The 25,839-nt window shown below is 44.6% G+C and overlaps 2 protein-coding genes across 5 annotated transcripts in view; both read left to right on the forward strand.

Annotated features, from left to right (window-relative positions):
- The first annotated feature begins 1,942 nt into the window (after positions 1–1,942).
- LOC134477027 (uncharacterized) lies at positions 1,943–2,183 on the forward strand. The gene has a single exon (XM_063253837.1). The coding sequence runs from the start codon at positions 1,943–1,945 to the stop codon at positions 2,051–2,053; it is 111 nt and encodes a 36-aa protein (XP_063109907.1). The 3' UTR covers positions 2,054–2,183.
- Cilk1 (ciliogenesis associated kinase 1) overlaps positions 1,997–25,839 on the forward strand; it is a 37,640-nt gene continuing 13,797 nt past the window's right edge. For all 4 annotated transcript variants that reach the window (XM_063253833.1, XM_063253834.1, XM_063253835.1 and 1 more), the window contains exons 1-8: positions 1,997–2,183; positions 5,043–5,097; positions 9,627–9,748; positions 10,814–10,893; positions 19,721–19,853; positions 20,651–20,822; positions 22,859–23,026; positions 25,366–25,686. In XM_063253833.1, the coding sequence (XP_063109903.1) occupies positions 2,083–2,183; positions 5,043–5,097; positions 9,627–9,748; positions 10,814–10,893; positions 19,721–19,853; positions 20,651–20,822; positions 22,859–23,026; positions 25,366–25,686 (1,152 nt within the window). In that variant the 5' untranslated portion in view covers positions 1,997–2,082. The remainder of the gene's footprint in view (positions 2,184–5,042; positions 5,098–9,626; positions 9,749–10,813; positions 10,894–19,720; positions 19,854–20,650; positions 20,823–22,858; positions 23,027–25,365; positions 25,687–25,839) is intronic.

A 25,839-nucleotide genomic window follows, 5' to 3' on the forward strand; every position in this document is an offset into this window, starting at 1 on the left:
GATTCTTGGAAAGAGGAATGAGCCGGAGACAAGCAGGACTGAGCGTGATCTCTAGAAGCTGTTTGAGTCATGGTGCAGTGCGCTGAAAACAGCCCCAGTCTTTGTATTTCTCAGGGTTCCTCAAGCTCACGAACTGCCTTCATAAGAACATTCTGGATTTATTTTTTTTATTTTTAAATTTTGAATTAGCCTTAGAACATCTGCACACACAACACAGAAGCCAGGAAACCTTCACCCCCAGCCTTCCCTGACATTAACATCTTCATTAATGATCAGAACCAGGAAATTAGCACTGGGGCAACAGTATTGACTGAGATGCAGGCAGACGTTGCCCAAATGAGTCGACTTTTCCGCTGGTGCCTTTGCCATCTGAGGGTCTTCTCTAGGGTTTCAGGTGGCTTTCAGTTCTCATGTCTGCTTAATGCCCCCACTCCAACCGATCTTAATCTTTGTTGTTTATCACCTTGATACATCTGGTAAGTACAGACCACTTATTGGAGAGTACTGCATTCCTCTTTTGGGTTTGAATACTTTGCTTTGCTGACAAGAGTACCACAGAAGTAATGCGGACCCTTCTCCTGTCTCCTCCAGGTGTAAAAGGTCATGTCTATCAGAGTGATGGCTTGGACAAGGAGGCTTGCTGCTTTCTCCCTCTGAAGTTACCGTCTTCCCCCTTGAAGTTGATACTATTTTACAGATACTTCAAGACTGTACAAATATCTTATTTCTCTTTATTTTTGCATCCATCAGTGAGCCTTACTTGCAACCAATTTTATGATAGTTTAGCCTCATAGTGAATCTTATATTTACCTCTTTCCTTCTACATTGATTGATTAGAAGCTCTAGGCTGGCTTTAGAGGTACAATTTCACATTCTTGCAGTCATTGTTTGCGTCTTTAGATCATTAGTGTGGAAACTGTACTTTTTAAAGTGCACTTTTATTGTTCTTATTTAAGCATTATATGTTGTCGTTTGCCTGAAGACATTACAATCACTTATATTGTACAGTTTATTTCAGAGAGACTGAATAACTGTCTCAATTATGTAAATGAAAAAATCAGTGACTTATTACTAAAATAAAACATAACTATGTGTGGGGTTGCATAGCTTTAATCCCAGGACTTGGGAGGGTGTGGCAGGAGTATCTCAAGTCCACGGCCAGCCTAGGATACTCAGAGAGTTTAAGGCTGGTCCATGTTATTTAGTGAACCTTGTCTCAAAAAAAAAAAAAAAAAAAAAAAATCAATCACACACTGTACTAAAAGAGGTACATTCTGTACCTTGAAAAACTAGTTTTTGGTCTAGCTCCTGAAGTCTGTAGTAAAGGTAACACTGTTGATGCTTAGCTAGAAGGAGTTCATGGACACCTAGAAGAACTTAGTCTTAACATTTTGTGACTCTGTCTGTTTACTGTAGCTGAAGTCTATGGAACTCAGTATATTTAGCACAGATGGTCATACTTCAGCAGTTTTGATCAGCCATAATTATACAGCGTTGGCCCAGAATAGTCAGCAGAAAAGTACTGAGTTGGAGCTGATTCATTTTGTTACTTTCTAAGCATAGTATCTCTAGTTTTATAAAACATTAGAAAAGAGCCTTATTTCAATCAGGGGCTGACAGTAAGTTCCTTAGACTTCACAGGGTATCTGGTACCCCAGACTCTCAACTCTGCTGTCGTAGCCATAGGTGCTGTGCGGGTGAGTGGGCTGACTCTGCCCAGTAAGACTTTGTAAGGGTGGTGGCAGGCTGTGGGTTAGAGTTCACTGACCCCTGAGTTAGATTATAAAAATGTACAGGGGCCGGGGATATAGCTTAGCGGCACAGGCGCCTGCCTAGCAAGCGCGAGGTCCTGAGTTTGGTTGCTGGTACCAGAAAAAAAGTACATTAGCATTTTCCTTGCCTCCCATTTTTCCCTACAGGCAGAAGACTTATCTTTGAAAATATGTATTGGGGAGATAGTCACATCCTGTTGAATACCTTGTGCTGGTGCTGTCATCGAAAAATCTGGTTACACTCTGGGGAGGCCCATAGGACGGAACTGCCTCAGCCCTGAGATGCACATCTGGCCGGAGCAGGCCCACCATGAATAGATACACAACGATTAAGCAGCTTGGGGATGGGACCTACGGTTCTGTCCTGCTCGGAAGAAGCATTGAGTCTGGGGAACTGATTGCCATTAAAAAGTAAGTGTTACCCTGTTCTGGTGAATTTTTTAACTGTACATTGTCAAGGTAGTTTCTGCTCTATCCGCTCCGTCCTGTCTTGGAGACGTCCCTAAAGGGACTGGATGGAAGGGGTGGAGAAGGACCTGGGGTTCTGGGTTCTGCAGTACTCATATTAGGGGTGGTAAAAGAGCCTGTGTTAGACTTACTACTTTATAAACAGCATAAGTGCTTTTCCCATGTTTTCTTATCCTGTGCGGGAACAATCAGTAGGCTCATGACTGTCATTTCACAGGAAAGGAAACAGAGGTTCTGCAAATTTAAGTGACTTAATCCAGTTGCTCACACTTGAGGTGGGCTGATGATTTGTGTCTTTCTTCCCTGTGCATACTGGATCTTTGTGTCTGCAAAGCCGTGGTATTAGTTATGTGTTACCGTGAAGAGTCTATTCCAAGACTTGGTGGTTTCAAACACCTGTCAGTTTGTGTGGTCAGCACAGCTTGGTGAGCTGTCTGGTTCACAGTCTCTTGTGGGTACAGGCATAGTGTTGATCAGTGCAGGGTCTCATTGAGGGCTGGGCTGGGAGCAGGTCCACTGCTGAGCTCACACGCTTGATTGCAGGCAGTGTTTTGAACCTTGCGTGTCGTCGTAACAAGGACGGTCAGATTCCTGGTGGCTTTTGGCTGCCCCTGCTGTCCTGCTATGTGAACCTCTGTAAAGAACAGCTAGTCACCTGGCCACTTGCTTCCAGATGTGGACAGTAAGAAAACGAGAAGAGTCTTCTAAGATGCAAGCCGTGGCTTTTTGGCTTTTATAAACTACAGGGTACCTTGGTTCATGAACTTAACACCTTCCATGATTGTGGTTGTAAACCAAATTGGATGAGAACTGAACCCAGTCTCCCTGTAGGGTCAACATTAAACCTAACCATTGTGTTTGATCAGAATCATGGAGCTCATGAACCAAGGTACCACTGTAATCTCTACAGTGACATCCTACTGTGTGTCACTGGTTAGAAGCAAGTGATTCTTTGAAGCAAGGAGATTTAGACAGACAGCCAGAGAGACAGCGGGATACCAGGAAAGGGACGTGTCCGGGCACCCCTTAGGGTCTTCCTGCTGTACCCATCCTTGGCCACTTGTCCACCTGTCTCCTTAGCATCTCTTTTGGTTGTCATGCAAACAACCGAGGAAGCAAGACAAGATCTTGTCACTGGATCTCGCTCTCACCTCTGGTAGTCCAGTCCCTTAGTGCTGCTGAGCCTTTATCAGATCCACCTACTTCTCCGCATGCTCTCGTCACCCTTTGCCGCCTGACCCATAGGTCCTCTGTGGGTCTCCTGGCTCCCGCCATCCCCCTGCTCTACCATGCTGCGGCCATGACTGTAAATGCACCATCTGATGGACAGAAACTGTTCGTGTCCCACCCGACCTCAGTGCCCCCACGGTCCAGGCCCCGGCTGCCCCCCTTGTGCTAGCTGAGCCCTCCACTCTGTGCTGCACTGTCTACTTCTTCATTTCCTGATTCTCTACTCTTTGCCGAGGCTTCCCCGAATCACTTCCCAAGTAAATCCACATTGCCCATGTCCTTGCCTCTGCTGTGGGGGGAGTCCAAACGAAGGCAGCTTTTGGTGTCCTCCTGTTAGTTTTAGGGTTAAGCCCCCACTTTTAATGTGACCTGCAAATCGCTGCATCATATGACCCTGCTTGTTTTCTTCAGCTTTACCTCCCGTCGCTACATCTTTGCCTGTTTGCTTTGCTCTTGCAGCCTTTTAGCTTCTTGAGCTCAGGTCCTCCTGCCTCTGACCAAGCTAAGTGCCCCTCATCCTTCAGGGCACGTTTGGAATATATGTTCACTGAGGAGTGTTCCCTTCAAAACCGACTGGAGTAGGTCCCTCTCGGGTCCATTCTGACATCGCCCTGCATCTTTCCCTTGTAGCGTTAGCCGAAGAAAGTTGTTATCTACCCCTGCTCTGATGTATGCTCCATCACTGTCCTGTCACTGCCTCTCCAGAGCTGGCAAAGCACCTACCCCTAGGAGGGCAAAAGAGTAGTATTTGGAGCATGAATAAAGGGTCGCTCAACCAGGAAGCCCTGCGGCAAGGACAAAGCGTCAGGGAGAGGTGGAAGGTGGCCTGTTAGACCAACTTGAGACGGAGGGACGGTCGTGCACCTTTCCTGTGCGTTAGTTTCTTCACCTGTCCTTCTCTTTCAGAAGGGGGTCTGTACGTGAAGAAGTATCTTGTGCCCCCATAAAATTTCATTTATAGAAATGGAAACTTTGATTTCATATAATTTCATATGACAAAATGCTACTCATCTTTTGATTTGTTTTCATCAGATTATAAACACAAACACCGTCCCTAACTCACTGGCTGTAGCGAAGCAGATGATAGCATGAATTGGGCCCGTGGGGTGGAGCCTGCTAACCTCTGGTCCGTAGGGGCACGGAGCATGCTACTCAGAGGAGTGGAGAGTTACCATCTATGGCCTCCAGATTTACACTGAGAAAGACTAAAACTCCACTCCTGTGTTGCTTGCTAGCCACATGTGGAGTGCTAGCATGCCAGACATCACAGAAGTTCTCCAGGGCAGCTCTGGTCTAGCAGAGCAAGCCTCAGAGAGTTCCCTCCAGGGCAGATTGGCTCATTAGTGGGTCCAAAAAGATAGCAGTCCATGCCAGCATTGCTGGGAAATTGTGTGGTTCAGGCCTGATTGCAATGCCACATTTTAAAATAAATGCTATTTTGAATGATACAATATTTGGTAGGAGTTACAGTCACATTCAAGCAGGATTGATTAGGTCAGGAAGAAAACATTAAGGAAATGAAGTTTAGTCTACTACTGGGAATAAATGTGCCATTTCTTTCTTCTCTTTTAGAATGAAAAGGAAGTTTTATTCCTGGGAGGAATGCATGAACCTTCGTGAGGTTAAGGTATTTATTGATAAACCAGAAAATAATTTATGTTTTACTGATTAGCATAGCTTTATGTGTGATTGGATTTACATAGATATAATCATTGCACTTGTAGTTTTTCCCTGATGCTAAAAAAGGTGGGTAGTATTTAATGAAAGTAAAAGATTATAATGTTACTGTATTAGTGAATATGCTATTAGAAAACTTTTATCATTAATGGATTTTTTTATATCAGTGCATGTCAATAAAATAAATTGTTTGGTGGATTACTGTTGCCTCCTAAGGCGATTGTTCCTGTTACTACACAGGAATAGCTCTCGGTGTAGGTTTTCTCTAGATACAGTAGCAGCGCCTGTTTCAGTGGGCGAAGCTGTATCCAGGCTGCAGCTGTATTAGGTGTTCTGGCTGGGTCTCTGCTCCCTTTCTTTCTTCTGTCCCTCTTTTCATTGTTTTAATTCGCATCTCCAACAGCATACGCTGACCACTGTGGTTCTGTCTGTGTGATTCTCTTCCTGTGCCCTAGAGTGGAGCTCCACCTGCTCTTTGTTCCCTCGAGCCCTGTTGGTGACCCTTAGTAGAATATGGAGATCAGAGCCTGCCACGGGGCCCCCGGATGTGGAAGTGGCTTTCAGAGCCGGAACAGGGACCTGCAGACTCTTTCTCAAATATTCCTCATTGAATGACTGAGTTCTGGTCCTGCAATCGGGTTGTTAAATGAACAGGTCATGGCAATAGAGGAGGCAGTGTCTATAGTATGTACATTATAGAATTCAGGGCAAAGTAACGGTAAAGGAGACTCTGAGTGATGACGTGGCTTTTATTTGCATGACTCTTACATGCAGTACTTTAATGAATGACAGAACATAAAGCTACAGGACCCTAAGGTTCTTCTTTTCTGCCTACTGATGCGGAAGGGAACTGGAAAGGGAGGTTACTAAAGGACCTGCATTTCTCATGTCCTGCCGAATCCGAACAGTGAAGGAAGTGAGGAGAAACCCTGCCTTCCCTCACACTGTGTCTGCCGCTTCTCCATCTCTTCCCCTCTGCCCTTGTGTGCCCCTCGAGAGAGCCTGAGAAAGCCTGGATGAGCCTCTGTCTGAGCCAGGCTGGCGTGGTCCTTACCCTTCCACACTGCACTCCCTTTGCAAACCTTTCCCAGGCCAGCTTCCCCGCTGAAGTCCCCTTTCCCTCCACTGAGCTGCTCTAGATAGCACTGTTCCCCAGGAGATGCTCTTGCTGACCACTCAGTGCTGGCAGGTTGCTCCTTCCTGGAATGTCTCTGATGCTTCCTGTTTCTGTCATTTTTCTAACACTTAAATGGTTTTCCTTATTAAGTGCATTTTTAATTCATGCATTTTGAGTTTACGTCCTGTCTTCCCAAGTAGGTTGTTTTCCTCTTTAAAGTAGATGCTGTGTATCGTGCCCTGGGGTGTTCTTAGGGCCAATTCCATTGTAGCTGTAATAGTTAAGAAATGGTTGGCCAGACCAGGTAGTGCATGACCATCATCACAGCACCGTGGCGGCTCAGGAGGGGGATCTTAGGTTGAGGCCAACCTGCCCTGTGTAACAAGACCAGCTGTCAAACAAAGGAACAAACAAGCCAAAAACATAAAAAAAGGTCAACCAGTCCCTAAGAAAGACAGAATTGATAATATCCAACTGGAACCTCCTTCCATACGGACCAAGAGTGGGGTTTGTCTCTGACACAAGTGACCTAGCCCAACCCCTCGTGTTCTAACCTTTTCTGAGCCCAATGAGATGACTCTTCCTGGAAGCAGAGCTCTAAAGAATCTCATGAAGTCTTTGATGCACAATTTATCTTTTTGTATGAAACTGGTCCAGACTTTAACTTGCTCATCAGCCTCACTCAGAAACAGGAGCTCGGAGCCACTCTGAGCCATGCAGTAGGAATTTACCTTCAAAACAGACTTCAAGCAAAGAGCCAAAGGTACCTCAGGCCACGTTCAGGACTGTCGTCCAGGAAAGCTGGAAAATAGGCTTCTTTGCTTCAGAAAGAATTTACCTTCAGGCTCCTCCTCCAAGGAATTCTTGGCCACTGTGTGCGAATCGCTTTAAGAAAACAGGCAGAAAAGGGGCCTGCAGTTGGGAAAGCCCAGTGAACACTCACAGGTTAAGCAATGTTTATGTTTTTTGTTCATGGAGATCTAGGAATCCAGCCCAATCAAGGAAATAATCAGCCCTTGGATTATTCTGGAAGGTCTGGCCTAAATAGTTGGCAAAACCATGAAGAATCCTTGCCAGAGAGGCATCTTGGCAGGAGCTTGTGCTGTAGGAAGGAGGCTCCGGAGGAGTCCCATCCCCTCCTCCCTCACCAAACTCACTTCCTGTTTCCTTCCCCAGCTGCCGCATGTGATTGATCATGTGACACATTCCCAAGCCAGATCCTGGACTACTTTATTACCCCGCGTCTCTCCAGGTCTGGATGTCCGTCGTAACACTTCCATCTTTAAGTATTTCACTCCCTCTATAAAAGGATGAACTGTCTAATGAAATTCAAAAGCAAAGCGGGCTTTCCGATTGATTATTATTAGACTTAACTATCCAGTAAGCCAACCAACAGTTTCGCCTCAAGATGCTTTGCAGGAACAGGACTGTTGCTCACGGAAGCAGTTTCCACTTAGCACACACAGGACTAAGGGTACAGAGAGAAAGCAGTGCCTGTGTACATGACTGCAGTCTGTGGTGCTCACCTGCGCCATGAGGACCATCGAGAGAAGGCCGGCTGCTGCCTTGTGAGCCACCTTTTCCTCCTCATCTGCTGCCTGGCTTTGTTTTTCCCCATCTTCCTGAAGGGTCTTCCCAGTAAGATGTCTCCTCTCCTGTCTCCATGATTAACTAGTCACCAGTCCAGTTATTTACATGATGATCAACATGGCATTTTTCATTAATTTTTATAATACAACAGGAAATATACAAGTGAGAGTGATCACATTTATTCAAAAATCTTTCTGTCTATGGTGTATCTTAACACATTCAATACATAACACAACATTAGAATCTGGATAGTGGGATCTGGTCTCTCCGAATTCTTTATGTATTATTAACTTTCTTTGAACAACATATTCTACACTATTGTGCTGGCCTTTCCTCTGTATGTGTGTGTATGTGTGTTTGTGTGTAGCATAACTTCAATAAAATGTTTGCCCACTAAACATGGTGAAGACATCCAGGATGGACATCCTGACTGGAATTTCATTATCCCTCATTTTTCAGCTACTTGGTCTTTTAAACCTAATCTAAATTGTAAATATTCTGAACCTCCCTTGTTTTGAATAAATGACAGGTGTGTTCCATATTCTTTGATCCAGAAGGTGCATAAAAATTTTATGTTAATATTTTTCCTTGCTTTTTGATTGTCGGCTGGCTAGTTGGTCAACTCTGTCAACACCACCTGTAGAATTACTATAATCATTGACCAGTATTGGAAGTGTTTAATTTCTTTTTGCATTTCTGTCATTGCCGTATTGTGAATTCTGTCATTGCTGAATTGCCGGCAATGCCTTTCTTGTCCTTCATTCTGTAACACGTACTTTTCCTCTCTGCTGCTGTAACATCTCTCCCTTTTTCAGTTTTTTCCTTTTGCAGCTCTTTTGGCACTTCCTGCCTCACAGTGTGGTGCCCCAAGTGTGTCCATCTTGTAAAAGAGTATCACTGAATTCTGGAGAAGTATAAAAGATACTATCTCACTAACTGACAATGAAAGATTTTATAGATTGTAGCACAAAATTATAGGTTGTTTTTCACAAATAAAGTAAACAAGAATTAGTAAAAGAAAATAACCGGAACGTATTATTAGGTTTCCCTAGAAATAAATATCAAAGACAATTACAATGGTTTAAGTATAAAAAAGTATGCAAAAAATAATTGACGTAAAACAAACAGATGTACAAGTGTAATTCGTGCAAACAAACATGAACTGGTTTAACCTGCCTGGGCAGTGTTTGGGGATGCAAATGTGCTTGCCTGAATGACACTCGGAGGGAGCTGCAGAGTGGTTACAATCCACGCTGTGAGGCCTGTTCTGTGTCTCACACACGGGTGACTCAGAATCAAGCCACGACACGCAGGTTCTCGGCCTCTGTTTAGTAATGTCCTGGCTAACGGATCTGCACCCTGGTCACCCATGCTCTCAGTCCACAGCAGCCGTTTCCTCCAGGACTAGAAAATCCAAAGCCTCAGCTTCTTTTATTCTGTGCCGGCCACTTACACAGCCTGCATGAGTTCCATAGTCTGGAGAGGGTAAGCCTAAAATAGCCCTGGCCCTTCGCTGAGTCCTAGGTGCAGCCGAAATACCAGTAATGGGTGAGATGCTTACCTTTTAATCAGCTCCTCAAAACTGTTTTAGGTAAAGTTACTATTGGTTTCAGACAAATGCTCCATATAAAAGTGTCAGTAACTTATGGCAAATGTAACTTATGGCATGTCTTAAATTTTTTTTCCAAAGTATTTTTTCCTAAGATTAAGTAGGATTAACCTTCCTTTTTTAATAAGAGATTTTCTCTAATATTTTTCCCCTCATCTTTCAGTCTTTAAAGAAGCTCAACCATGCCAATGTAGTAAAATTAAAAGAAGTTATCAGGGAAAATGATCATCTTTATTTTATCTTTGAGTACATGAAGGAAAATCTTTACCAGCTCATTAAAGAAAGGTATGTTTTGGACATCCGGTTCTTAGAAATAAATATTACAAAGTAGATGTGTTTTCTTCCTGCTTTCTGAGTTTCAGTCTCCCAGTTCTTTCTCTGATTACTGAACGTTCATGCTACCCGGCTTTAATGCTGGAAGCTGCCTGCCAAAAAAGGGCCCAGCCCGTACTCCTGCTATGGGAGACGTGGGATGGCCTCAGGGACCTGCGTTCTGTGTGATGGGTTTCCTGTTGTAAAGTGATTCACCTGCTCGTCACTGTCCCTTTGGGGACAAATGGACAGAACAGCCACAAGTCAGGGGTGGATCTGCCTGCATTTATTTTGAAGCCTCTGTTGAAAATTTCTGGGTTTATTTCTGCGTTGATTTCAGTTCTCTCCTGCTACTGTGCTCAAGTACTGGAAAGAAGAGGCCAATATGAAACTTCCCAGCCACAGTAATTTTGAACTTTGAGATCAAACCATGGCAGACTCTCAGTTCACTTTCTGGTAGCAAAATGAATGCCAGAATTTTATGACTCCCTTTGCATGGTTTGAGTGAAAAATTATTATCTTCAGTGTCAATACCAATTATAAAGCTGTGGGCTTTTCCTACCAGGGAAGAATGTTAACATCCACCCATTGCATCTCATGAAGGCTTCAGATATCCCCCACTGAAGTTTTAGAAAGTTTTAGCTTCTGTCACAGAAAGAGATTTTTATATGCTGCTAGAGGGATTGTTTTCTCATTATAAAATGTTTAATATTTTCTTTGTACCATAACTGAATATATTTGGTATTTTAAAGTTAGCTCCCTGTATGGACAAATGATTGTTTTCTTGGATTTTATTATCAAAGATCTGAGCAAAAATTTGTATGAGAGGGCTGAGAATGTAGCTCAGTGGCAAAATGCTTGCCTGCTGTGTGTGAAGTCCTGAGGGTCCATCTCCAGTATTAAAATGACAACAAAAATTAATATAAGAACATGTTTTCTTAATTTCCTATTAATGTAATCAAAAGAACATGAAGACAGGGAATTCCTTTTAATACTTGAACCCAGGTTCATAACTTTGTTTTCCTTTGTCCTATGCAGAAATAAGTTGTTTCCAGAGTCTGCTATTCGGAATATTATGTATCAGATATTGCAAGGACTGGCGTTTATTCACAAACACGGTAGGTGGTTTGAAGTATTTTGCTTTTGAGTAACAGTGAACTGTTGTCATCAAAGCATTGATTTTTGCAGTTAACTCCCAAGAAAGGCTGAAAAGTTGAGAGGGTGATGATGGATTTTGGAATATGTTATCTTTTGGAATTTGATTTTCTTCCTTTATCATGTTCATGTGTTTTGTACTCTTCAACCGTTAATATAAAGCTTTAGTTATGGATATAAGCATTATTCCTGACCATTAACTGTGGTATTAATGAGAAAAATGAAGGTAATCATGAGGTGTTGTGTGTATTATATTTAATCTACTAACTGTGGCTTCTCGTTTTCTTAGAGTATTTATACTTCAGTTTGTTTCAAAGGGTTTTAAAATGATCTAACAAAAATTACCTGGTACAAGAAGATAAATTAAAAACTAGAAGAATAAAAGAGACCAAAGCTAAATGGAGTATGGATGAGGTTAATTCTTAAGATTCATATACCAGAAAGTTTTATTTTGGTGAAAGAAGCAGGTTACAGATTTAGCTCTGAGCTTGTTGTACAACGGATAATGACCAAAAAACACACAGGGTTTCTCTGAGGTAAAAACAGACCAGAAGAGTGTGAAGAAGCTGGTGGCATCTCCATTAGTACGGGCCAGGTATTCATCTGATCAGAGGAAATGCTCTTAGGGAGTGGTGCGAATCCCTGCACAAGTGATGTGGCTAGTCCGTGGAGAAGCGTCGAATATCCAGATCGTTCTTCTCTGCTGAACTTCTGAGAAGTCCGAAGCAATGAATACAAGGTTCTAATCACCAGTAACTTCTGCAGCTTGTTACTATCGGATAAAGCCCTGAATAGCACGGGGTTGATCATTTCCCGTGAGCCCAGAGCGGCCAGATGGATACATCTGTGAGTGATGCCAGTGGTCCTCCAAGGTCGTGTGAGGTCATGTTAGCACACAGACAGATGGGCACAGTGGCTGACACTGCTCAGGCAGACGTCCCCACTCAGCTGAGGGTGCTGCCACTGCAAATGCCTGTCCCCGAGATGCCTCCCACTCAGGAGGACACCATGGTGAAGCTCCCTGGCAGTGCAGTCAGCTCAAGTGGATGTAAACTGGCCTCTAGTAGAAAAGTGTTGTGTTGCCCAGGGTGGCACAGTAACTCTGGGACTGACACCAGCTTGCTGTTTCTCCCCAAGTAGCCTGACTGTCAGAGGTCAGGTAAAACACAGACACGGGCTCTCTGTGCAAAAGCTGGTACTCAGGCTCACGCTGAGTAACAGGCAAGACTCAGTCAAGTCAGACACAGTTCCGGGAGGAGCATCATCTCAGAGAGCCTGGCGTTGCCAGTGCCAGTGCTTCTGCCTTTGCTCAAACAGATTCACAGGGAGAGGATGAATTTCAGAAACACTGAAATTTCAGATGTGATGTCTGACGAAGAAATCAAAGATGCTCACTTACTAGACTAAAGAACTCAAGAAAAAGAAACAATGAGAAATCAAAATGATTTTCAAAACAGTTAAGTCAGCCAGCACATTTTCAGGTAGGGAATAATCATAGGGTGTAGTTATCGGGGTTATTTGCTCAATGCTGGAAACTGAGTAGACCTAAAAAAAGGAATGTGTTCTTTGGTTTTCTCTTCTTTTCCTTTTTGCTACTTTTCATGAGACGCACACATTGGTTGCCAGGAAGAACTTGTAACCTTTGTCCAGAGCTCTACCTAATCGTGTGTGTGTGTGTGTGTGTGTGTGTGTGTGTAAATATACACAGACCATACATCTGCACCATATGTTTGTGTACATACACATATATTCATTTCTTGTACATGTACACAAGCCAAATGGACACACATACATACACATATGTGCAGTCTGTAATTTGATGCCCTTAATGCCTTTGTGTCAAAAGAGCCCTTTGGGACTCGGCACTGTCTGTCTCCCTTGTGTGTCTTGCATGCTTGCATTTCTGTGTTAATAAATGTGTGGAGATGGGGCTAAGGAAGCCCCAGCTTATGAAGAAGATCAGCCTCTGCTTGTGTCACCTCACTGCTGTTGGCATTGTCAGAGATCCTTGACACAGCTTCCCCTCTGAATGGGAGACCGTGGCAATGGCTGGCAATTAGGGGCCAGTTCCAGTTTGAGCTTCACAATGCTCATCTGTTACCTTACTTATTTCTTGTCAGCTCCTCCGGTTGAAAGAACAAGCAGTATCCATTCCTAAAAGAAAACCGAAGTAAAGGGCTGTTTCAAAAATTTGCTCCACTGCGGTAGAGGGGAGATTAATAGAAAAAGTGTGGGGCTGGGGATTTAGCTCAGCGGCATAAAGCGCCTGCCTTGCAAGCAGGCAGTCGTGAGTTTGATCCCTTGTACTGATAAAAAGGAAAAAGACAAAAAAAAAAAAAAAAAAATAGAAAAAGTGTACCTGTGTGCCACACTTGATTAGAAAAATCTGTTCTCAAGGAGAAAAAGAGAATACAAGATGAGGAAAATAATAGTAATTGTGAGTAGATTGGACTCAGTTCTTAAGGGCTTATCTCATTTTTACAGATAAATGATTTAGAAACTATGATGATTTTTATATGGTATTGATTTGACTTGGTTCAGAGCAAATACACCTCCATGTTATTCTTCTTCTCTTGTGACATAAAGAAATTCTAAAGCACTTGGCTGAGGTGCATTGAGTTTCATGCTGTTTGCGGGCAGTGTGCTCTGCTCTGACTGCAGGAAGGTGCATCTGGCCCCGGGGAGCAGACTCCTCTGAGAGGGAGGGGCAAGGCTGCTGCTGGTTGCTATGGCCATGCCTCCTGTCACTGAGCGATCCCCCACAGGGAATGAACAGCGGCTCCACTAGGTACTGACAGAATGATACCAAGCAGACACACTCTGTGGGAGTTAGAGGCGGACTGTTTCATCCCGGACCTGTGACCTTCCCTGCAGATATGCAGGTCTCTCACCTATCCAGGTGACACGCATGTATTTGGTGATTTGGGGACAGTGGCTTGCCCCAGAAGCGGTTCTCCACTTTTGTTCTCATCTCTGTCTTGCTGCACATGACCTCGAGACCGTCCTTTGCCTTGCTGCGCATAACTGTCCCTGTGACCTTTTGACAGCAACATTGTAGGTTTAAATTCAATATTGTCGGAAATGATAGCTTGGACAGCAGGAAGATATGTTACATAAATACACAGCGCTGCAACATTCTCTAGTCTCTTCCCTGTGTTCCAGTCAGATCTGTCTACCACAGACCATCTCTAGCCACCTCCAGCACAGGAACACAGGCCAGCCTCTGGGAGCTGGAGCCACTCTGAAGAAGAGGTCCTGGAAGAGTCATTACCCCCTCTAGTGGGCGTGGGTAATCTTCATGTATTTAGGCTGAGATTAGGCCCTCCAAAATAGTCCATATCAGATTTTTTTTTTTTCATTTTAAAGTCTATTCTTATTCTTATTGTACTTTTTAACTTTTTGAGACAGGGTCTCACTGCGTAGTACAGACTAGTCTTGACCTCGCTGTGAAGCCCAGGCTGGCCTCAAACTTGTAGCAATCCTCCTGCCTTAGCCTCCTGAGTTCTTCTTATTGTTTTGTTTTGACACGGGATCTTACTATACAGTTCAGGGTGGCCTTGAACTCATGTAGCCTAGGCTTACCTCAGACTCACAGTGATCCTCCTGCCTCAGCCTCCCACATGCTGGAATTAAGTGTGTGCCACTATGCCTGGTTTTAAAGGCCAATCTTGACTGATTGAAATACTCTGCATTTGTTGAACTGGCAACCTCATGTTCATTTTTATTATAATTTAAGTTTGATTTACTATTAATTTGATTTGGGTATTTCAAGGACTAGTATATGGAAGTACTGTGTGTTCCACAGTATGCATACAAACGATACAGTTATACATGTGCTTGTGCCTGTCTCTAGTCAGGGCCAGGTCAGACTCCTTTGATCACCGGCAGCCTACAGCAGGAAGGAATCCTTCCCCTCCCCTGGTCTTCTTGTGTGTGCACGTGGTTCTGGACTGTAATTAGGTCCACTTTACCCATGTGTGCCAGTCATCTGCCCTGCATGTCCACCATTATCACAAATCCTACCCATTTGGAACTTGACCTAGTACTGAACTCTGCTGTCTTCAGAATGATGAATGGAGAGCAGCGTCCTTTGATGAAAGCGCCATTCCCTTGATCCATGCCACACAGTGCATTTTCATGTAGATCCACACCCCAGAGCCCTGTTAGAGCAGAGACGGTCTTTGGAAAATAACTGTGATTTATGGGTTCGGTCTTGCTGTGACTCACACAGAATCCACTTCCAAGTCCTCACTACTTTAATAGACCCCCTTCTCTTTAGTGCGCACTACTTCAGACGCAGTGCTGTCTGCTGTCTTAGTTACCAGTTGCCGTCTGCTGTGGTCTGTTCTCCATATCGTCTGCCTACGTAGTCCAGGTGCACTCACTGCCATTGTGTCCTTTTGTGCCCTAAAACCTGGCCGACCCTTCCTTTAGTCATCAAGGCTCTGTTAGTGAGATAATCACGCTCCTGCCACTATACTGGGATTCAGAAGAATTACGAATGTGACCCTTACGTATAAAGTGCTTCCATCTAATGACTGCAAAATGACTGATGCACCTGAAAATGATAGAGTTCTACATAAGATCAGAGGAGAAGATTCATTTTCCATCAAGGCAAGACCTAAGAACCATGGCCATGTGAGTTAATCCTAAATCCACAGGGTCTAACCCATCACCTGGCTTGGCCTCTGAATATGTTTTGGTGAGATATATAAATGAAGAAAGCGATCATATCAGAATGGTGCCATGAAAAGCGGAAAACTCAAATCTTGAAGGTTGGCAGAGATTGGGACAGAAAGATGTGGACAGAAAGGAGCAAACATGGAAATGGATGCTATGAACTTAACAGAATGAGAAATTTGGCTTGATGGGAACACGTTCCACACAAGTTGGAAGATACATTTATCTCTTTAGGTAGAATGAAAAGAGTTTGGCCTTGTTAAACAGTTTTTAAAGGTTGTGTGAAAGGTTTTTGTGTGTGTGTGGATGGGAGGGTGACTAGGGACAGATTAAGTTTTCAAGGTGTGGGGAGCTCAGAGAAGCTGATATGAGGTGAGCTGTGAGGAGGGCAGTCCCATTCAGGCCATTAGAGCAAGGCTGGGGGTCAGTGTGGAAGGTGACAGATAAGCAGGAGATGTTCTGGTAACGGCTTTACAACACCACTCTCAAGGGAAGGTGGCGCCGACATCTACTGATAGTGTCCTCAAAAACTGAAGAAGTAGAGGCGGTTTGGGAGAGGAGAAAAGTGGTTTTGGGCAAGTGCATAGAAGATAAGGTGACATCCAGTCATCGTCTTACTAGAGGTGAAGGGCGGAGAAGGCATGTTGGAGCTGTATCCTCAAGCACTGTTGCACAGAGGTTGTCAGGAACTAGGGCTTCAGTGGTGGCTGCGAATCTCCCCCACCAGGTGCTAGTTAGAATCCTGCTTTCACAGTGGATAATGAGGGCATGTAACCACACCATCAGCAGCATCATCTACGTTGTTTCCAGTTTTGGCATTCTCTTGAGAATAGGAGCCACACTGCATGATGTCTGAGTTGGTGGTGTGGTCAGCACCAGCGGGTTGGGGTCTTCAGAAGCAGGTGTGTGAGTGCATCTGGAGGATCGCCATGATGAACATCTCTTCCTGGCACCCCTGAAGCAGTGCTGTAGCTGAGATAGGCTTCTTACTTGCCTTTCACAATGTGAGGTACATATAGACATCCGTGCATTTTCATCGGCAAAATGCCAAGTCCTTAACATTTACATGTATGGGGATACCCACCAGAATCTCAGATATGAGTTGATTCCTACGTCATTTGTAGCTTGAATAAAAATTAGAGTTGTATTTCAGTTGTATTCTCTAGTGTAAGCTCAGTATTCATAAGACTACTGACTTTTCAAATGGCTTTGATCTCAAGGTCTTCAGATAGTTTTGACCTCAAGGTCTTCAGATAGCTTTGACTTCAAGGTCTACTTTGGGCAGGATAAGAACGATGTTTTTCCCTTGAATGGCTGTTTTTACAGCCTTTATGTTGCTTTCTACGCAGTGACAAAACACCTGAAAAAATCAAATTAAAAGTGGAAAGTTGTTGGTATATCCCTGTAATGCCAGCACCAGGGAGGCTGAGGCTGGAAATAAATCAAGGCCAGCCTGGGGTACGTAGCAAGATTTTATCTCAATAAAAAAAAAAGAGAGGGAAGATTTATTTTGATTCATGGTTTCAGAGGTTTCAAACCATGGTCACATGGTCCTATGGCTTTTGGTCTGTAGGAGGGTGAAAGCTGCTTAATTTATGACAGGCAGGAAGCAGAAAGAGAGAGAGACCAGAGACACTGTTAGTCACCTTCCCATAACTGCAACAAAATACCCAACACCCACAAGTTGAAGGAGGAGAGCTTAATTTTGGCTTATGGTTCATAGTCAGCTGAAATGGCATGATGGATAAAAACTGCTCAACCCACTGCAGCCAGAAAGAGAGAGAGAGAGAAAGAGAGAAAGAGAGAGAGAAATAGACAGAGACAGAAAGAGACCAGGGTCAAAATACACCCTAGCAGGTCACACCCCCAGTGACCCAGACTCCACCTCTTGAAGGCACGTGGAACTCTGAACTCTCTGATGGATTAATCCACTGATCAGAGAGTGTTCCCGTAATCTAGTCACATTCCAAAGCCCCATCTCTAAATGCATGAGCCTTCTGAAGGACATTGTAGATCCAAACCTTCACATTCAGCTTCAGTTCCCCAAAAGACTCAGGTCCATGTCTTTATGTAAAAGTCATTTAGTCCATCTCCAAGGGTTGCCAGAATCTTTAATATTTTTAATTTTGCAGAAAAAGCAAGTCCAACATTTCCTTTGAGCCTCCAGGCAAACTCTTAGCTCTGAGTCCCAATAAATAAAAACACTGCCAATATACAGTGTTACAGGTAAGCATTCTCATTCCAAAAGGGAGAAAGAGGAAGACAGACAGAAATCAGACCAAAGCAAGACTGAAACCCAGCAGAGCAAACAGTAAATCCCCCACCTCCGTGTTCCCCCTACCTCCATGTTTCATACCTAGGACAGGTTATAACAAGACTCGAGCTCCAGATAGTTGGAGCAGCCCTGCCTGTGACACGCAGTGGCTCCCTCTTGGGGTGGCTCTGGGCACTGCCTGTGGCTTTCCTGATGGATATGCCATCTTCTTGGCATTTCCAACTTCCTGGGCTCCTGGCTTCACAGCTTCACACATCACCCCCTCAGCACCACACAGCCTGGCCTCTCAGGCCTTCCAAAAGTCTGGGTGGAAGCCTCCATGACCACCTAATTGCTGCATTTTGCATGCCTGAAAAATCAGCACCATGTGGATGATACCACAGTCTACTACCAGTTCATGCAGTAGCTTAAAGTCCCTTGAACCGCAGGTACAGCAACCTCTTAGGTCCTGGGTATCTAAACTTGGGGAAATACTTTTTTAAGTGGCCCTGAATGAGCGGGGCACCTTGGGGTTCTCTTCTCAAAGTCTTCCAAAGGAATTTACCCATTTACATCCTTGAACCTGCAGCAAGTGGGGTCTGGCTGTTTCTTCTGGCCTTCAATATAAATCTGGCCAAAATCAGCCTGCAGTATTCAGCCAAACCCTGAATAACGAACTGGCTGGAAATTTCCTCCAGATTAATTAGTCCACCACACTTAATCTTAGTTTCTAGAAAAAACTCAGCACATGGGCAAAAGTGGACAAACTTGCTGCCAGAGTATAACACACGTGGCCTGTAGTCCAGCTGCCAGTGTTGCCAGCTGAAACCCCCTGAGGCTGGCCTCTCCTGTCTGCATTCCTGTCAGCATTTTAGTCCTCTGAGCCCTGATGAAATCACTCACCAAGCTCTCTTGACACCACTCTAGGACTTTTCCGGTCTGTACCTCCAAATCTTCCTGAACTCCTCCCACAAACCAATTCCAAGAGCTTCTAAACCACATGGTCTGCACAGTCACAGCAGCCACCCTACTCCTGGTACCGGTTTTCTGTCTCAGTCACTTCCCCCTTGCCAGAACAAGATACCCAACACTGCTACATGAAGGAGGAGACCTGGATCCAAGGCAGAAACAGCATGAGGAAGGGCATGGCAGAAGAAACTGCTCAACCTTTGGCTGCTAGGAAATAGAAGAAAGTGTGAACCAGAGTTAAGAATATACCCATCACAGCCCCAGTGACAACCCACTGACAGGGACTCACTTCCCAACAGTACATTCAGCCATGAGCACATCAGTGGTTAATCCAGCCACGAGGACCCCATGATTCAATCACCTTCCAGATCTCCTAGCTCAGAACACGTGATAGTTCTGGAGAATATTTTAAATCTAAACCATTACAAGCACTTCTCCAATGACATAGCCCAATGAGGCCCCACTTCCTGAAGTTATTTCCTCCCAATAGCCTTTTAAGTTAGCAACCCATAAGGGGGTCAGTCTATTGATCCAGTTGCCCAACCCCAAGGCACAGCCTGTAGACACAGCCACGTCAGCCACACATGAGGTTTTGGAGCACACTTAAAACCCAGACCTGACAGCCTATGAGTTTTGGTATTGTAAAAGAAATGTTCTCTGAGGTTAATACAAACAAAGCAAGTTTTAAGGTCGACTTTGAATGATACTGTGAAGGCACGGATTGGCGTCGTGTGAGAAGGCCAAGAGACTGCATCTTTTTGTGACATGGAGGCAGCATGGTGTCATGCCATGGTGCTCTGTGGAACAGTACAGCTGCTGAGGAAAGAGGATGACAACAGTGAAGTCACGCAGAAGCAAACATGACCTGTCCTGTACTGTCCCTGCAGGCTTCTTCCATCGGGACCTGAAGCCCGAGAACCTCCTCTGCATGGGACCAGAGCTGGTGAAAATCGCAGACTTTGGGTTGGCCCGAGAAATCCGATCAAGGCCTCCCTACACAGACTACGTGTCTACCCGATGGTGGGTATGATTTTTCTCAAAATTATTTTACCGCACATCTTTGTAAGGTACCATCTCAGAAAAGTGGTGCCAGTCATCAGCATTAAAGTTTGAAGGAGATGGAAGAGTGCAGTCTGAGACGCCCTTTGTAACTGTGTGGGCACAGGATGTGGTTAAAGACTCATGTGGTAAATAATTTATAAGGAAACCCATTCCGCGTTTCCAAGGTATAAGATTTTATATATAGATCTTCCCAATTACATTTTCCCCAAACGAGTTATATAAGGTTCTCCAAACTTCTGTATGCAAAACTACCTGGTTACTATTGTTAAAACCTTCAGACGCTAGGGATTGATGTACACAGTTTGCCAGAATCAAGCAGTGGCCCTCACGTAGGTTTTATGCCCTTTCCGTTCCTTTCTGTGCTTTCTTTCAAACTGTCACTCTGTGTATGTGTCTCAAAGATGCCATAGAAAAGAATCCTGGGGGCTGGGGATTTAGCTCAGTGGCATAAGTGCCTGCCTTGCAAACAGGCAGTCATGAGTTCGATCCCCGGTACCGATAAAAAGGAAAAAGACAAAAAAAAAAAAAAAAAAAAAAAAAAAAAAAAAAGTTGTAGAAAAGAATCCTGTAGGGAAATGCTCAGGAACACTGGTGTTTTAGCAGCAGCCGTGGCAGTCGCCAAGTCCTTTGAAGTCTATGGACCACAGTGAGCTACAGAGAAAACAGATACATAAATTCTTGCCAGAAATGCTTGTTATTTAACCTAATTTCTGCCCAATGGAAGTGATGGCCAGCAGCTAACTTTATTCCTCCAGGTACAGGGCTCCGGAAGTCCTCCTGCGGTCCACCAACTACAGCTCCCCCATCGACGTCTGGGCGGTGGGCTGCATCATGGCGGAGGTGTACACCCTCAGACCACTCTTCCCTGGGGCCAGTGAAATTGACACGATATTCAAAATTTGCCAAGTGTTGGGGACACCAAAAAAGGTATGAACAAAAAGCCCTGTGATCTAAGCTAGTGGCTTCCTAGGCTGGCTCTCCCCACCCTGGGTAGCACTGATGCTGCTGCTGAGCAGTTGCACATTCTAGAATCTTCTGGAGCGTGGCATCCTCCCCAGCCCACATCCTCAGATGTGGCCACTTCTCTTCCTCGCTCCCCTCTTACCCATCTCCTCTGTCATGGCCCCTTCTGCTTTTGCTCTATCCTATCTCACCTCCTTTGTGGAGCTTCTCTGTTCTCATAGATACAATGCTTTCCACCTACTCAGAGTCACCACGATGGCGTATGTAGTCCCCATGTCACAGCTCCTGGGGATTCCTCCCTGACCCCAACTTCCTTACCATCACCTCAAACCCTGTTCATTTAAAACGGAGTTTTATAAATGACTTTTCTCTTCCCAGGCAGCGTGCTTCCTTTGCCTGAACCCCAGTCTGCCTGGGGTTCCCTCAGAGTCGCCGAGCTTTGGGGCTGTTTCTAGTTTGTCTCTTTCCTTCCCTTTGTCTAAGCAGTTGGCCAGAAAATCCTGTTCAGTATCCCTCCGTGCTATCTCTGCTGCGGCTGGTCCTTTCAGGTTCACAGCAGACATCACGACAGGACAGTGGCCACCCTGCCCAGGTCTTAGGGTAGCTTCCCAATTTTACTGCCTTTCCGTCTTTACCTCCAGATTGTCTTTTTTTCTTTTCTTTTCTTTTTTTTTTTTTTTTTTTTTTTTTTTTTGTCTTTTTCGTTTTTATCGGTACCAGGGATCGAACTCACGACTGCCTGCTTACAAGGCAGGTGCTTATGCTGCTGAGCTAAATCCCCAGCCCCCAGATTGTCTTTCACTCTGTGCCCGGATTCATCTTCAGAAAACAGTTCTGGTTATTGGTTACTGCCCCTCTCCTCAAATACGCACGGACAGCCCTTTGGCCAGCCCCTCAACTCCTTCCTGTCCACTTGGTACCTGTGCCCTCCCCTGGGCTGTGTACTCTGGATCCCATCTCTGTGCCCTACACACCTTAGTGAATATGGTATCATTCTCTGCTTCCATGGCCTCAGTGCCCACCCTTGCTGTCTCTCCAGGCTCCAGGCTGTCTTCAGCTTTGTTGCGTTATTAATACCCATGTGCATAGCTGTTCTCAAACAATAAAATAATTCTGGGCAAGGGTTTATCTTGTATTTATTTCCCCGCATTCCAGCACCACGGTTAGTCTGATCCTTAAAAGGTTGAAATCTTTGAATGAATCATTACTGCCATCTCGTCAGGATTTCCAGCACCAACGCTGGCGTCCCTCCGTCCCCTGCACATCTGTGTCTTTGCCTCTTTTCTGGCCACTGTTGTTTTGTACCCTGTATTACTGTATTTTAAAATAAATGTCCTGTTTTCTCTTTGGAGGGCAGTGCTATCCTTAAGGGCAGAATTCATATGAGATTATAGTTCACTATGAAAAAGGAGTGGTGGCAGTGATATCAGGTGTGTCCTGCACAGCAGCAGTGTTAGGACTGGCAGGACCTGCAGGAGCCCCTGCTCGGTGTGGTCCGTTAGTGCCCGCCTCGGTGGATGCAGAGTGGGCGCTCGGGACTGGGCCCGCTTGCTTTCCTGCTGGCTCTTCTGTGTATTTTGAATCATGAAGTTGGGATCTAGTAGGATATATAGAGAGGTCTGGAAGTTTATTTGAGCAGAAACAAGTGTTTTATTTTGTTTTCTTCCAAAAAATATCTCATTAATGGTTTCTAAAACATCTGCCCAAACACAGTTGGGGAAATACTAATTTGCTTTCACCCTAAAATCGCAAGAGGTAGACCATCTGATAGGAGGTTTATAAAACAAGTTGGTGACACATCCGGTATCTTTTCTGCTGGCTTCCTGTTTCGCACCCTCTGAGGTCTCCTCACGAACACAGTCCCGCGTCTCCGCGGATACATTGCTGCTGGGGTGAGCCCTGGGAGGGAGTGCAGCGCTGCCTTTCCACAGAGACACACAGGAGGCCTGTGAGAGGCCCAGCGAGAGGTTTAGCAGGACTGCTGTCTTTTTTTCTTTCAGACGGACTGGCCGGAGGGCTACCAACTTTCAAGTGCGATGAACTTCCGCTGGCCCCAGTGCATTCCCAATAATTTAAAGACCCTGATTCCAAATGCTAGCAGCGAAGCCATTCAGCTCCTGAGAGACATGCTCCAGTGGGACCCTAAGAAACGGCCAACAGCTAGCCAGGTTTCTGTCCAGTTTCCTTTACTTCATTTCTGTGGAAGTTCATATCTAACCAGAATAAATTTTATAAAATACATGGGAAATATATATGGGACAAGAAGTTAAAGAACTTTTTTTTAAGAGGATAAAACCAATCAAAACAAACCAGTGTAAGAGATGCAGGACTTCAAAAGACTACAAAATCAACAATAGTGACCATAATGTCTCCTTTATCTTCAAAGTAGTTGCAGATAACTTTGGACATAGTAAAAATCAAACAGAACAGAATAGAAACATTAAAAACAAAACAATGAATGCAACAAACAATTTCAAAACAAGCCAGTGGTAAATCCAAAATTGCTACCCTAATATGTCTTGCCTTCTTTAAAGAAGTTAAAGAACTTTGATACTTATTGTATAACATTCAAGTAGCTAAGGTTAAACAATGTAGTTGCTTTTAAAAGTTAATATACAGCTGGTTGTGGTGGTGCACACTGTAATCCTGGCACTCGGGAGGCTGAGGCAAGATTGCCATGAGTTCAAGGTTTCGCTTCAAAACCCCCCCCAAAAAAATTAATACACAATTTGTATGATAGATCATCATATATATAGAAATGAAAATTAACAGAGTTGTCTTTGGAGAATGTTTTTAAATGCATTCTCCATGAGTGAAGATTACGTGAATCTGTAGTAGTCTGTGTTAGAACAGTGGTCTTACAGCAGTTGGATCACAAGCTGGCACTGGTTGTGGAAAGGTGACTTCTTACCTTGTCAGGTTGAGCGTGCTCGTTGTGTGGATGACCTGGAGTGACAGGAGGAGAGCCAGCCTAACCACTGTATTTTATAGCACTTTATATCTTACGGATGGCTCTATTATGTTTTATGGGCTTTTGACCTGGTGAAGAACCCATGAGACAGATATTTTTGTCTTCATTTCTATAGGTAAGAAGCAGAAGCCCAGAGAGTGTAAGTGAGCTAAGTGATTTGCCCCAGTGGCTGGTACAGATAGTGCAACCAGCTACAGTGCTACAGATGCGGGGCTTCTGACCGAGTTCCTGCCCCAGGCCCTCTGCCTGAGGTTACCAAACGCACCTAGACAGGCACAGTGTGCTCGGGGCTCTTCCAGCCCTCCAGCCTCCTGCAGGCCTCCTCTGTACTGGGTGTATCCGGCTCTCATGGATGATTGTCAGTGGATCAAATAAGTGACCAGTTCTGATCAAGGAAGGTTATTTGGCTACTGAAAGTGGAGGCACCGTATGAACGAGGTGCAAATGTGAGGGAGAATTTACAGTAGCTGGAGAGATGCTAGTTGGAGGAATAATGAAGAAATGCAGAAAAGCCTTTTTCAAAGATTCAAAGAAGTGAATCTGCCATGAGGCTGTAGCCGGCTCAAGAGAGTTAGAAAACTCTCAGAAACGCACTTCTGATAATGAAATTCGCTGATGCTTTCAGGGCAGAAAGGAAGATTTCTGATGAATCCTTAAAGGATGCACATGAGAGGTGAGAACAAAAAGATTCTGTAACAGGCAACCAAGCAAATAATGTTTTTATAAATAGTGTCAGAAAATCTAAAAATATTGTATCATTCTAGACTTGCACAAATTCCTGGGACTGCAGAGAAAGCTTTGCAAGTTAGATGCTGAAATCAAGGACTCTGTCTGGGACCCCACATTATTCACCCCTGTATCTATACTTACAAACATGACCTATGTATAACTCATTAAGTTATAATGTTATAAGTTAAGCTGTTATTTTTCAGTGACTCTAAAAAGACATGGGAATACAGAAAATGTTCCAGAAAAAACTATAAACCGTAAGCCTTAGGATTTATCTCTGCGTCACCAGAAAACCTGATTATCCAAAACAACTGGACTAACCCTCATCATGGTAGGGAAGGCTTACCTGTAGCGTGTTAATTATATACTGGTCACACTTCTGGGGTGAACGAACACATATATACCCTCTTATTTCATTCTTGCTTTTCAGTGTCTTCCAGTATCATTGTGTTTGGCATTTTTGTTATATATTACTCTCTGTGGACGTAGAAGGGTGACCTATATTTAAGACACATAGCAAGTGAGTCACAAAGCTGGGTCTGTGCTGGGCCAGCAGGCTTCTCAGAATAAGGAAAGTAATAGCAACGCAGCTGACTGCTTTACCCAAATAATTTTCAGTGTTGCAACCAGTGTGTGAACGTGACAATGTGCTAGGTGAGGAAAGTCACAGGGTGTTGCTGAGTCGGGATGCTGTCTTGTAGCTGGCTTGGGTTAAGTCCTTAGTGATAACTGGTCCGCAGAGAGCTCAGTGATGGGGCGGGCGTACTCCCTTGCTGACTTCGGCCCCACCCTCATTTGTCGTTCCAGGCTCTTAGGTATCCCTACTTCCAGATTGGACACCTGCTGGGCATCACCGCCCAGAATCTGCAGGACTCAGGAAAGCCACAGAAGGATGTCCCAGAAAAGACGGGCCCACCCCCACACATCAAGCCGGTCCCTCCTGCCCAGCCCCCAGCCAAGCCACATGCACGAATTTCTTCCCGGCAGCATCACGCCGGCCAGGCCCCTCAGCATCTCCTGTACCCCTACAAAGCAGAGGCCTCCAGGACAGATCACCCGAGCCATGTTCAGGAGGACAAGCCAAGCCCACTGCTTCTCCCGTCCCTCCACAACAAGAACCCTCAGCCGGTGAGTGTGGAGACTGACCTGCAGGCTCTGGGTCTGGCTCGTGCATCTTCTGACCACACATATTATGTCGAATATTTCCTTTTCAGTAAAAAGGTCCACATGGAATCCATTTGTCTGTGCAATGCTGGAGTGCTGTGGAAAGATGCTAGGGTT

The sequence above is a fragment of the Cavia porcellus genome, unplaced genomic scaffold, assembly GCF_034190915.1.
Source record: "Cavia porcellus strain 051 isolate PalLab524CR breed Dunkin Hartley unplaced genomic scaffold, mCavPor4.1 scaffold_7, whole genome shotgun sequence".
Classification (NCBI taxonomy): domain Eukaryota; kingdom Metazoa; phylum Chordata; class Mammalia; order Rodentia; family Caviidae; genus Cavia; species Cavia porcellus.

Coding starts and splice junctions, on each gene's coding strand:
- LOC134477027 (XM_063253837.1), top strand. CDS start 1,943: ATGTATTGGGGAGATAGTCACATCCTGTTGAATACCTTGTGCTGGTGC.